Source organism: Myzus persicae, unplaced genomic scaffold, assembly GCF_001856785.1.
Source record: "Myzus persicae strain clone G006 unplaced genomic scaffold, MPER_G0061.0, whole genome shotgun sequence".
In the NCBI taxonomy this organism is placed as follows: domain Eukaryota; kingdom Metazoa; phylum Arthropoda; class Insecta; order Hemiptera; family Aphididae; genus Myzus; species Myzus persicae.
The window spans coordinates 203,939-219,039 of NW_019103903.1; the positions used below are offsets into that span (position 1 = coordinate 203,939).

The 15,101-nt window shown below is 30.6% G+C and overlaps 1 protein-coding gene across 1 annotated transcript in view; it reads left to right on the plus strand.

The window, feature by feature from the left end:
* The window catches only part of LOC111036119 (tolloid-like protein 1), a 58,247-nt gene extending 44,054 nt beyond the window's left edge, over nucleotides 1–14,193 (plus strand). Inside the window, exons 12-19 of the mRNA XM_022318023.1 lie at nucleotides 2,698–2,820; nucleotides 10,368–10,528; nucleotides 10,602–10,610; nucleotides 10,828–11,014; nucleotides 11,708–11,961; nucleotides 12,947–13,160; nucleotides 13,246–13,496; nucleotides 13,840–14,193. Coding sequence (XP_022173715.1) covers nucleotides 2,698–2,820; nucleotides 10,368–10,528; nucleotides 10,602–10,610; nucleotides 10,828–11,014; nucleotides 11,708–11,961; nucleotides 12,947–13,160; nucleotides 13,246–13,496; nucleotides 13,840–14,187 — 1,547 coding nt within the window. The 3' untranslated portion in view covers nucleotides 14,188–14,193. The remainder of the gene's footprint in view (nucleotides 1–2,697; nucleotides 2,821–10,367; nucleotides 10,529–10,601; nucleotides 10,611–10,827; nucleotides 11,015–11,707; nucleotides 11,962–12,946; nucleotides 13,161–13,245; nucleotides 13,497–13,839) is intronic.
* The last annotated feature ends 908 nt before the right edge of the window (nucleotides 14,194–15,101 follow it).

Consider the following 15,101-nt stretch of genomic DNA (forward strand, 5'->3'; position numbering starts at 1 on the left):
AGTATAAATGTGTCTGCCGTTACTCTGTGTGCGTATGCGTATTGTATACATTATGATACATGCACCTTTACATTATATATGCTTAAAAATTACGATCCCGTTGACATATAGACATACCGTTTACAATTTATTTTGAATTTTTGAATGGATTAATGCTAAATTTAAAAAAATAACCAAGGGATTATTTAGGTGGGATGGTCCCATAGGGCATTCGTTCTTTTGAGTGTTTGTGTTCTAAAAAAAAAAAATGCTATTGCGAATCATTATAATTGCATTTCAGATAACGATTTTGATCATTAGTTGGATTAGATTTCTCTGTTAAAAACTGGCACTCGATTACATTCGTTAGTCTTTTTTTACATGTTCCAGAAAAAAGTGGTAGATAAATCATCACTCTTTTAAAATTTGTGTTCCATTTCTGATACATATTATACCAATATGTATCTTCCATCTGTAATCTGTCTGTCTATCTATTTAGTTTTTCTATATACATAAGAAGTGCCTACTGCCTTAAACCTTTTTAGATCTTTTTCTGCTCAAAAATTCGTTTACTATCGTTGAAAAATCAATAACGAAAAACAGAAATTGGGTTTCCGGGAGATTATGTTTTATATTTGTTAGCCGAATAGGTGAGTATAGTTTTCTATTTCGGTAAAGCCTTTATGGGTAACCAAATATCACAGCTTCCCAGTATTCTCTTACATTTTCACCTCTTATTCTGAACTACAAGTGTTAAAATAGGACATAATTAGTAGCTAATTATTTTATAGTATCTAGTATCTACTATTATATAAATTACAGAATATTATTTAATATTATTATTTTTTTTTTTTAATTAAAAAAAATGTTTTATTTATAATATTTAAATTTTTATCGATAAAAATGTTAGGTTGCTTATTTAGAATATTTATAATATATTCCTTCGATATTATAGTTTTTAATTAATCAATTTTTATAGTTAGTTTTAATAATTTCTATCTAAATGTTTTTCTAAACAATTTTATTTTACAAGCATTAATTCTTTTACAAAAACAATAATTTTCAATTTTGATTCCGGTTTTTACTTCATTTTATTTAAGTTTAAAACATTATAACTCGTTTTGAAAATTTTTCATTTTTTATAAACAATAATAAAGAGATAAAAAAAATCTTAAAATTTACTTTTAAAATATACTTAACTACAATTTTATAAAGTGGGTACTATATTATATTATTTAACGTTTAGTGAATACTTAATAATGCTTCGTTATAATTATTATTTCAGACAAAGAGAGAAATAATTATTGTCAAAGTATAGTTTCCATTTCCATAGTGCTCTTCAAATTAATTCGGCTTTAATCAATAGTAAAATTGAGTTATTTAGCTTTTGATGATAATTTAATCATTTTAAGCACTAATGGCAATGTCCTAATAATACCTCATGGGGTAATTTTTAATATTATATATTTATAAAAAAAGATAGTATATTTTTAATTTTACTGCTTTGCTTCAGTAGTTGTTTCAAGAGTGATAGCAAAGCCCGCGAAATGTGGAAATTGTTGTCATGTATCGGTAAACAAAAGATTGTGATCTAATTTGTACTTATAATTAAAAGTGAAATGAAAATATTTCACGTGTGTTCTAATTAACTTAATACAATATTTCGAAAAACGTTAAAACTTTTGGTGACAGTGAGAAATGAGTAATCAATTTTAAAATAATTACCCTGTATTGTTAAGCTTAGAAGTGTCTTTTAAAATTGTTTTAAAATATTATTTTTATAAAAGATGTAATATTTTTATGCATTTGACATGAGTTTTATTGTATATTAAAATATGGATTTTGAGAAAAGAAAAAACTATAGTATTATGTTCAACAAATATTTGAAAACAATAATTAAAAAACAGAGTTTTGATTTCATTTGTAAATTTAAAAATATACCATTATAATAGTAAAACACCAAAACAATAAAAACACGATCATGAAACGTTTTATTAAAAAATATATAATATACATATACTTCAAGGGAGAAAAATATTCGTTTGCCTGGTTTGCCGACATCCGTGTGTTATTGTTATTTTTCTCCGTCGTTATCGCAAACACAATATATTCATATTATACACAAATTCTGCGTACTGCAGTGACGTTTAGGAAATATATATGGTTTAAAAAAAAATATTTTATTTTTTTTGATCATCAACTTCAAGGACATACCTAGATATTTAGCTTACAAATAGGCTTAACTTCATATTAATATTATACTAAATCATACATTTTATTTTTTTTTCAAGTGAGAGATTATTGATTTGATTTCTGAAAAAGATCTAAAAAACTTAAATATAAAACTTAAAAAATGATTGTCTAGAATGGGATGTTCGTTCCTGGCCTCTGTAAACTATTTGCTTACTGTTCTACAATATTATAATATGCTTAACAATTTTATTAGTATTGCATGTTATGTTGGGCACGATGAAAATTGAGTCTATTCCGTCAGATCTTCGTGATTTGGTTCTATCAAAATTAAATGGAGTGTTCTTTTCATTATTCCCTCAATTTATTTTTCGTAACATCGTGCCATAGATGTTGATATATCCATCTACATATATTATTAATTTCTGTGATAAAAAAAAAAAATAATGTTTTGCTGTAGTATGACAGCCCCTTAAATGAATAATAAAAAACTAATTTTATTTGTTTACCATATCCCATTTGCTGCAGAGTATGACGAATGTACATCGGTGGACCACGGATGCGAGCAGTTCTGCATCAATACGCTGGGTGGATATGATTGCGCCTGTAAGGTGGGCTTTGAGCTACATTCGGACAACAAACACTGCGAAGGTACGTATTTCAGATATTATTATTATAAACGCAGACATAGATGTTTGATGTTATATATTATTTCATATTTTGTATTTCTATATAATATTTTACATTCAATATCGGACCCCTGAGTCATTCGTTTGAAAACCATGAAAGACGGAATTCGAAAACGAACTGTTCGACAATAATATTGTATTTGTAGCAGTTGTAACGGTGGTAAACCGACAGATTTCTTTTTTTCAATACCGTTTTATTTTTGATTATCTTTCTGCATTCAGCTCATCTACGAAAACACTTTATCCACCTTGTGCAATGTGCGTGTCTATAAGAGGGGGGGGGGTGAGTCGTTCACTGGTAAGGGTTTGGAATGGATCCGAGATTACCTTGTCGATTTGCTGCAGACATTATTCGTGATTATTACGTCGCGAACGCTACTGAAACCATAAATTCACTCTCTCCTCTCAGATAAACAATTATTTTACCAGTCCCTTTTTAGTACCTAATGAACTAGTAGCTTTGACAGTTATGCAGATTTTGGGTTTACGGTCATCTCGACTTTTCCAAATGATCTTTTTTTTGTCGTTCTTTATTAATTATTGTCCTTGCTAAATATTTATTTTTAACCAAGGGCCATATTCTCCCAGAGCCTAAATTTACGGTTCCTATAATATTATAGTATATATATACTATATATAGCATTATAGTCTCATAAAAATTCTCAGTTTATTACGACATGCAAAAAATGAGTTATTTTTTCTGTCGGATTATGAAACGGAAAATGAAAAAAACAGTCTAAACAAACCTAGATGATCGAAATCAGTGCAAACATTATGACGGTTATAATTAATTTTCACGAGGTTGACTAAATTTGTGAGAATTGTGTGAATAAAATTCACTCGGCGTCACGTTTCACTTGCGTCCCAATTTCAGCTAATCGAGTTAAAAATATACAGAAAAAGTTAATGAACACTTCTTTTTTCTAAAATAACAAGTTAATTTACCATTTTCGTACCAGCATAATACCGTTGATTAAAATATTTATTCATAATATATTATTTATTTATTTTTTCTATGTAATTATATCAACTATATTATTAAAATCAATGATAATATTATATTCTTATTTTATTTTATGCCTTTCAATAGTAATGTTTAATATCCTTTCAATTTTTCAAAATATTATGAAAAATAAATTAAAAATATCATTGAACACGACAAGTTGGGGGAGGGGGGAGGGATGTAGTATCGACCTAAAATTTAAATGAAAAATTCATATCGAATTGTAAGTTATTATTATGATGATAATAATATTATAAATCATAATTCATCGTGAAATCGTCGTCGATAGCGCGGCATTCTGATTATGCAATATGACAGCATGTATGTGTAGGATGATTTTGGTGGTTCGATTTTTATCCGGCGCTCACCACGGCACTGTGGTCCACAGTATTAAGAATAAATATAAATATTGGTTTAACTACTCTCGAGGCGGCAATATTAATTTATCGACACGGATTGTCGGGGTCCCTGTGGCTGTACATTTGAATCTCGAATGAATAATAACTCGATCACCAACGCTTGAGACGGTTGATCAAAATTCAAAAACATCAAAAACATCAAAATATGAATAAAATAAGTAGAGAAGTAAGAACTGGAGCATTTAAGGTATAGGTACATTCGATGTTCAAATCTCGAAGAAACAAAAAAAGACGCTAAACACTTTTTTATAATAAACCTTGATATATTTTAACTTTATAACTTTATTTGGGGGCCATAAATATATAATACTCATGTTGCACACTTGGTTTTTATGAACAATTTTATCCAAAAATAATTTATTGAACTGTAACGCTTTAGGGTGGCATAAATATGACACAATATTAAGTTATGCACAATGTTCCTCATAAATAATTTTGAATTGTTGCAAATTTTAAAATATTATTTGTGTGATAAAAGTCCTGAACACAAAATGTTAATGATTGTCTACGTATATATTATCCATATATAAAGTTTACATGGGCATACATCATGCATCAAACTATCAAAGTATGATATATTATTACAAAATAGGTGTAAACGCTTTTATTGAAAAAATCAAAATCATAACTTCCAGCAAAAAAAAAACCATTTATAATAATATGCTTAGTATGTTATAATATTGAAGTGATGTATTATGCTTCAATAAATAAAACACTTGTGCTGTATAATATATCAAACACGTTTTGAAGAATCCTGCAAATTACGTGACTTACATAGTTATATGCCCTACGCTAATGTAAATGTCGAAAATACGTATAAAAGAGGTAAAAGTATAAGTAAGGTATAATAAATTGGCATACGGCGTTATCTATATAATTGCATGTAGTGTAAGGTTTATTGTTTTTCCTATCGCTATGTGATTTAAAATTATGTTTGTGTTTTCACATTAAACATAGTATATTAATCGTTAATTCAAGTTTAAAAATTTAATGAAAAAAACAAAACAATATACCATTATAAATTTTAATTTCGTTTTTATTAAAACGCCTTTAGTTTGTCTGAGACACGTGAAGTTAGACCGAGTGAAATAAATGAACATAAAATGGTTTATTTATTTATTTTATTAATTGTTAGTATAAAATTAATTTACTTGAAATTGAGTAAGATTAACAGCAGTCACTTCAACTTGATGATATTGTTTCATAAAATATACTGCAGCTTTAACATGCAATTGCATTAAGCCTTTTTGAAAATGATTTAGATCAACAGCTCGCGTTGAAAAATCAATAAATCAATAAATATTTTCCCTGACATAATTTTTTTCAATAATAATATTCGTTTCATCGTTTGTTAAACATATATTTACATTCAGAATTTTTAAATATAATAATATTGTTCGATTGTTTTTATATTTTGGCAAAAACCATTGGCTCTTATAGGTGTTTGTATAATATATTTATTTTGTTTAATAATTAACATTGACGAGTTTATTTATTTTGCAAATCAACATTTTCAAAAAGTACCTACAATTCTTTTAGATAGAAACTATAATACTAACTTTGACATGAAATATGAAAACCATTATTTGTATATTTTTGTTTACCATGCTTTTGCAGCATTTCAAGTTTCAATCCGTATAATTTTACTTTTTAAGCTACTTAAAAAAAAATTTAAAAATTTAAGCTTTCTATCTTATGCTCCGTAGTAACTATAAGTACTTATTCATTTGAAAATATTTTTCAAAAATATAAATTTAATTTTTGCTTACAAAAAGTTTACCATGTAACCTATTTCTTTTTGCTATGGTTATTTAAGCTTTATGCTTTACATAAATTCCCAGCTATATTATAAAATTATAAAATACCAAATACGTCATCTGACAAAATTTCAGGAAAATCAAGTTAAGTGTATTATCATTAAAAAGTTTATTGAGGATATATCTATAATCATGAAAATATTTATAAATTTGTACTACAATCCGTATAAAATGAGGATAAAATATTTCCTCGAGTGTCTATTTGTGCCAATTTCCGATTGTCCAGAAATGTCACAGGTTCAACATACGTAGAATTTTCAATCAATGTAGAATCAATAAAAAACTTTTTGAGCAATATTCTCCGATAAAAAATGTTGACATAAAAAAAGTCATAAGTAAATAAATAAAAATACTATTATGTAAGACCACATGATAAAATGACAGAGATGAACAAAAAAGTTATAGCCAAAACACGAAAAGACAATATTGCGTAAAGTATTTTAACGGATAAATACAGTCGATACAAATTTCGGTACTTCGGATGATGTTATAACGGAAGTGGGACAAACACGTATTATGCGATTCTGGCGAGTCATAAGCAGCAATGCAGTTTGCTCATGGAGTTTGAATAACTGGTGAAACGTTATTGATGTCACACAGAGTTGAGCAAACTTACGGTTCATAGAAGTCTTGACTCGTGAGTCCTAAAGAATATTTAGTCCACACCGTTTTAAACTTGAGTGAAAACCCAATTGCATGGGCAATTACCCAATTACGAATTACTAATATTTATATTATTTAAACCCATATTATTTTTTCGTATCCAGGCCACATCTCGTTTTCAAAGTTAATACTAAATCGTTTATTTTAATTTTTACATCCTGCATAATATGTAAGAATTTTTTCATTATTCATTACTCTATTTTTCATTATTTAGCAGATATTTTTTTTGGTAAATTCTAAAACAAAATTCGAACCTGTAGTTTTTATAAATTATGTATACTAAGGATGATAATATGTTTATACTTTATTGTAATGGTATAATATATTATACATCATGTGTTTTTCAACATTTTGTATGCTATTTTGTTTGTATAAACATATTTTTCACCAATAGTTATTTGATTATTTTTCAAATTTATTAGAGAAATGCTATCATTCAAATACATATAATACCATATGAATATGAGCATACTGTTAATGCAGTTCAGTTAATCTCTATTAAAAACTATTGGATATTATATTTTATTACATATTCAATTATTACATAAGTGGCCATTATTTTTTCACCGATTCATTTGGTGAATTTTTATTTCAAGCGTTGCACCGCATAGTATTATATACACACATCAATTATTATAATACTGTTGTCGTTATAAATTGAACTTTATTAATTGGTGGAATAATTAAATTCATAATTAGCATAATAATATAATGTTATATAACAGTTGTACATTTATATTTCGTGTGATGTGCCGGTGACATATTTTCAAATCGTTATTATAACCATTGAGTGCCATTAAACAATGCTGATAAGTGATGATAACATGTTTGTCGGTAATTTTTCGTAGCGCGTGTTATTAAAATCAATTTATTGAACGCGTTATATAATATTTTTATTATTGTTCTCTCAAGATAAATAACCATATTGTTTTATTTTTATTGTCGCTATTAACCTATGCCTCTCGTGCCATTAAAATAATATGCATGCAATTATGCAGTGTTATAACAATAATTATTATTGAAAAAAAAATTGTTATTGATTATTGTTAATTTCACAATATTTTTATTTAAATTTTTTATTTCAACAAACAAACAATAAAATGTATCTATTATAAATTTATAACGCACTATATTGTTACATTATTAATTTATCTGCAGAATGTACCTATTTTGTGTACAGTTATACTGTTTTAATATAATAAATAATGGCTGCATACTAGTTGCGGTCATGACGTTTTTTGAGATAAACGGATATAACAGTTGCGGTCACATTAATTTAGGTAATATCTTAGTTGCGGTCATAGCTTTATTATACTCCAATTCCAGGCGAAATCTATAGTATACGATAAACATATATTTTGATATAATGCACACAGCGTATATATGTGGGAACACCACTACTTATCTGTAAAGTTTATAAATAAAATAGATTAAATTGTATACTCCGATCATAGTTTCGAATATTGCTTTCATTGTGCCTACGTCTTTTGATACGGTAAAACATAAAAATGAATTCAAAAAATATGTTGAGTGAAAAATTAAAACCATTACGGGTCGTTAATAATTATAAATTTCGATTTTATCGTACATTAGCGAATGACGTACAACGGTGGGTATGTTGTAAAAAAACATGTAATGCGGCTATAAAGTACGATGTTAATGGTGCCATTTGTGAACAAAATACAACACATAATCATGAACCAGATGATCTTCAATCAATATTACGGCAAAAGGTTAGTAACAGTGTTAAACGTAAGGCAGTCGAGCAGTTTAGTGAGCGCCCTTCTAAAATTATTCATTCTGAGATGTCAAGTACAGCACTAAGTATACTCGACTCAAATGATATTTCTTTGATTAGGAAAAATATACATACTGCACGAATGAATATTTATCCGAAGTTGCCACGTGACTTTCCACAATTGCATGCGACGCTTCCTGACGTAATTAATAAAATACAGACGAAAAATAATGAAAAATGGATTTTTATAAATGATGTCCAGAACAATATAGTGTGTTTTACAACTCAGATAAACCTTGATTTTCTTAAGCAATGTGATTCAATTTTTATGGATGATACTTTTTCAAGTTGTCCTTTTCCTTTTAAGCAACTTTTTGTCATTCATGGATTTAAAAATAGCTCATACATACCATTGTTTTTTTCGTTGTTACCTAGCAAATGCCATAATGCGTACAAGACTGTATTAGATCATCTCAAAAATCATTTATGTGACTATATCCCAAATAGAGTTTTCAGTGACTTCGAACAGGCTATCCACACAGCAATTCAAGATGTGTGGCCCACTACAAATTTGAAAGCATGCCGTTTTCACCTAGGGCAAGCATGGTTTCGCAAAATGCAGTCATTAGGTCTAGCAAAACCATATATGAAACCTGGTGAAATGTCCGAATATTTGAAACTTTTTTTCGGACTTCCGTTTCTACGACCAGATGAAGTTGACGATTGTTTTGTCACAGATATTATGGCTCTTCTTCCAACTGATAATTCAAAATTGACTGCATTTACAGACTATATTTTAGAAGTGTATGTAAGGGAAGATTCGAGATATCCACCGTCATTATGGGCTGAATGTTCGTCTTCCATAACACGAACAACCAATGCATGCGAAAGTTTTCATTCAAAGCTCAATAGCATGTTTTACCACTCTCACCCTAATATTTTTATATTTATTGACGCTTTAAATGAAATTCAAACAAATGGCTATTTAAAAATGAATTGTACAAAAACCAGTCGTGTTAATAAAATTTCAATAGAAAAAGAGCATTTTTTAGCGCAACAAATACAGTATTATGAAGAAGGCGAAATAAATCGACTTGAATATCTAAAGTCGATTTCCTTTAAATTTATACCTACAAAATTTTAAAATTTTAAATTATTATTATCATTATACATATTATATACTATATTTTGACACAAGTTATATAATAATTATTATTTGACAGTATTATACATATTATAATATTATACTTATGCATATTATACTTTGACACAAATTTGGAAAATGTTGATTGATACATTTTATATAAACTATATTATATTATATTAGTAAGCTTGCGGTCATAGCTTTATTATACTCCAATTCCAGGCGGAATTACACGATATACTGTTGATCGATATAATGTTGATTAATACATTTTTATAAATTAAATAAATAAACGAAATATTAATTTCATATTTAATTATTTAGTATATTAACTATATTATATTCTATTATTTAGTATACTTAGTTATTATTATTTGAGTGACCGCAATCAGTATGTAACCTTTTTGATGGGTGACCGCAACTAGTATGTAACCTTTTTGAGGGGTGACCGCAACTAGTACGTAATTTTTGATTATGACCGCAACTAGTACACACCGTAAATAATAACACAATATAGGTACACGAATAACTATATACATAATGTTCGTGGTTATGACAAGTCGGTCTTGAATTCTTAAATCTAGATATTAAACCATGTCGTTTTAATTTTATAATGTATTACATATGAACAAAATAATTATAACAAGAGTAATAAAATATTATTAGAAAATTTTTATAGCAATAAAAATATAATACGTTTTGTATAATACATGTGCTATGTCTAGACGCTTGCGGCGGTATAATCGAAGCTACCAATGGCACGATTACAAGTCCTTCATTTCCAGACCTGTATCCCGGAAATAAAAGTTGCATATGGGAGATCATAGCGCCAATTCAGTTCAAAATCACACTGAACTTTACTCATTTCGATCTGGAAGGAAACAACGTAAGTCAAACTACATCAGAGTCGATCTCAGTTTCGTGTTCCACGTGGACTAACATATTTATTTATTTTTCAGTTACACCAGGTGAGCTGTAGAGCATAAGAAATAATATGTCTGACGGACAGACGCAAGAAAAATATCTCTTTTCGAATATTCTTTGATCGTACTCGGTGCGCTGTCATCAGCATCTTACCTCGTGTTGATGTATTCAGTGCATACTTTCGTAGTTCTCTCGGACCGATCGCTGTTTTATTATTTAGTATGTGACTCGATGTTAACCTTGTTTTTCATTTATCCGTAGGCCGAATGCGAATACGATCGAGTGGAGGTATACAGTAAAATCGGTTCGGACAAACTCCGGAAGCACGGCGTGTACTGCGGTCAAGAAGCGCCGTCCATGATCACTTCGGAGGCGAATGCACTGCGCGTGGAATTTGAGTCCGACAGCTCTGTGCACAAGACCGGATTTGCTGCCGTTTTCTTTACCGGTAAAACACTATGACTATGTGCTATATCAGCTGTTCCCAACGTTTTTTTTCAGAAGTGTCCTTTTGTGGACTAAATCCTGCAGGCCACGGTGCCTTGTTGCGAATACCACGAGAAACATAAATAAAATATGAACACCAATTCTCATTGATAAGATGATGATGATGATGATGTTTAATTCTCATTGATAATCTATTTTTACTATTGTTTTGAACATAATATAATAATTAATAAGTATAAGTACGTTAAGCATACAGCTGACTTACGACTTATTCTTTTTATACTTATAACTTATAAGAAATTACGAAAAATATCTTAAAAAAGAGAAAAATTATTATAAACGTTAATATTATAACTAATGCAGTGTATTTGACTGCTTATTTTTGCAAAGTTTGGCAGTGTTATGTTTTATTTTTGACAACTCTAGTTAAAAGTCAGGTTCCGTATATAGGTGGTTGCGGTATTTGGTTTTAGTTGCAGCGTAAGCCGAAAATCCTGACTCGCGTTTTTATAAGATTCAATTTTAAAATAAACGAAAAATAAAAAAAATATTTTTTATGACCCACGGTGCCCTTGACATATACTCAAATTGTTCTCTTTTTCAAACTTCTGTATCATTATTGTTTAATAACCACCCTAGTACAAAAATAAATATACCTTGTTTAACCACGTGTGCTGTGTTGTTTTATTCACAGACATGGACGAGTGCGCCGTCAACAACGGTGGATGCCAACATGAGTGCAAAAACACACCAGGATCATACGAGTGCACGTGTAACAACGGGTTTACCTTGCACGAGAATAAGCACGACTGCAAGGAGGGTGGTTGCAAGCATGAGATTTCGGCTCCACGTGACGTCATCAGCAGCCCCAACTACCCGGATTCTTATCCGGGCCGGAAGGATTGCGTCTGGCATTTCACTACCACCCCGGGTCACAGGATCAAAGTGGTAATAACGAATTAACAGAAATAATAGAAATAATACCGACAATTGTTTTTATATCATTATTGTATACTTACAAATTATTATGAAATTGTTTGGATTCATGATTCTACTCGTACTTTGCTAATCGTTTGATTGACAAAATTCGTTGAATTTAACTATCTACTGAAATCGAAGATTAAAAAGACACACAACATCGTTTTTGTAATTTTACTACTAATCACAACACGGACGGAGTTTTTTGTAGTTTTAAACTGCTAATCGATGGTTTGGGTAGACACTCAGAATCATATATTGCAATATAATATTATGTTATATTGATAATATAATAAGGCCGTGATGGTATTATTCATTAATTCATATATTTACTTTTATGAACATTTGGTAGATATTTAATTTGTAACGTGCATAATATAATATTATACAACTCAACATAAGTATAAACACACTATTCGCAAATTCTTAACTTAAACAGTTTAAATAAATCTTCTAGTTATACATAGTTATTATAACAGACGGCAGACAATATTATGTCCGAATAGCACAGGTAGACTGCAGCTGAAGTGTACGAAGTTATATACTCGACGTTTCACAATATTTTTCATTTTTAATGGTACACTTATTATTATATAGTTGTACTTAAGGTCATCAGTAAACGCGTGCGGCTTTTATAGCGCGTACGTTTCCGGGCCCCACTGTAGACTGATCATTATCATCGTAATATACATAAAATAGTCGTTATATTATACTATTTTATACAATCTCACAACGTCCTGGGGTATTTATAACAATAATAATAATATCATACGTTTGCGTCAAACCGAATAACATATTATGGTACTATACCTACTTATACAGGGCGCAGGGTCGTCCCAATTTCTGTGATCTTTCGGACCATATATGTCTGTGTTTATGGTGATGATGGTGTTGATGTTGATGATGATGTTGATGTTGATGATGATGATGATGATGATGTTTGATTATAATATAGCTCTTCGATACTTTCGAAATGGAACCGCACCAAGAGTGCGCGTACGATCACATCACCTTCTACGACGGGCCCACGCCGGATTCCCAAACGCTTGGACGGTTTTGCGGCTCGAAGATTCCGCACCCCATAGTATCCTCGTCCAATCAACTGTACTTGGCATTCAAAAGCGACGCTTCAGTGCAGCGTAAAGGATTTTTGGCTACACATAGCACGGGTATGACCATCGATGACGTGAATAAACACCATTAGCTGGTTATAGGTAATACATCATAATAAATGATTGATAATCGTTTTCGCAGTTTGCGGTGGTAGGCTTATAGCCACGAACAACGTGAAACATTTTTACTCGCATTCCAACTACGGCGATCTAAACTACGACAGTGACGCTACGTGCGAATGGACCATCGAAGCCAAAGCCAACATGAACGTGCACTTGACGTTCTTGACTTTTGAACTGGAAGACGAAAAGGATTGCATGTACGATTACGTGGAAGTGTGGAGCAGTTTGGATACGAGTGGACCGTTCTTCGGAAAATTCTGCGGACCAACCGTCAGTATATGATAATATTAAAATAACGTTCGGTCATGAAATAATTATATTACTTATATTATTTACGATCACGATAAGTAGAATTATATAAATAAAACATAAACCGCACGGTAGTTGTTGTTGTCAATAAAATTTTAGCAAAAATCTTTTTTAATGGTTAGAACTTAAGCACATATTTAGAAATAGAAAAAACTGTACCAATAGTTAGTTTTTTTTGTATATTATGCCAATAACGTAGTTAATTGATACACGTCCTATATGGAGTTACTTAATTTTGACCTATCCCACTCCAAACCACCTGACCCAACCAAACCAGGCCTAACCAGCGTTTTTTCATTTTCAGAACCCGACGGATGTGATATCCACTAACGACGCTCTGTTGCTCCGGTTCAAGACAGACAGCACTATCGTGAGCAAAGGATTCTCCGCGTCGTACATAGCCGTAGAGTCGATGAACCCCAGCGTCGAGTATTCGTCACTAACTGACGAAGACGACGTCGACTTGGCTTATCACAAGACCAAAAAGAACAAGAAGAAAAAGAACAAATCGTCACCACCGTCGTCAAACCAGACGAATGGCAATGCAGACAACGATGATGACGACGACAACGACGGTGGAGGCGGTGGTGATGAAGACGACGATGACGAAGACGACGAGGACGAAGACATGCTTGCCGTCAAGAGTCCGTAATGGAGATAATATATGACATTATAATATATATAAACCTAGTAACCCGGCGACGACGGACGGTTAAGAAATTAAAAAAAAAATACTTAAAAAGAAGCAAAACATTAGTTTATTATAATAATTATTCAGTATAGCGATTTCTAGAATATTACCTCTATGAGACCCCTATTTATAATAATTATTATTATCGTGCATGTAACGGGTGCCCGTTGTATATTATATTGTTCTTCGGATCATAAAAAAAAACTGCACTGCAGTCCGCGAGTCGTGTAACATTATGTGCCAAATAGAAAACGATCGACTCGCCGTGTCATACATATAATTATATAATAATACGTATCGATGTCGTACACGATTTTATTAAGTCGTTTTCGTGATCTCATATAATATATTATATGTTTGATATATGATATACGCGCTCCTCGAACTCTACGATTATAATGTCCAGTCTTAGACACACCCGTCGAAATTGTCACCAGTTTGATAATAATATTATTATTGAGTTTGTTATAATAATATCATATCGAATCGTACGATTCCCCCCCTCTCCCACCCCCGTTACGCAGACCGATCGATCTCGAAGCGGTTTCAATTATTTTTTTATTATTTTTTAATATTATTACTATTATATTTTACTCGTTTTACTTTTGTATACGTTTCGATATTTTTTTATTGACGGTCGGTACCAGTATTTTCTTTTTTTGTTTTTTAAATTCGTTTTTCCCGACACGTTCACATACGATACCTATACCAGAGCTCGCGCATATTATACCGCCCGCGGTATTAGCTGGTGTGTCAATGATAGTATTACCACGTTCGGACGAGATTCCTATACCTACCTATTATGATGTTATAATAATAATTATTATACATGTATGTGAAACAAAACGATTCGCGATCGTCGAATGCGAATTATA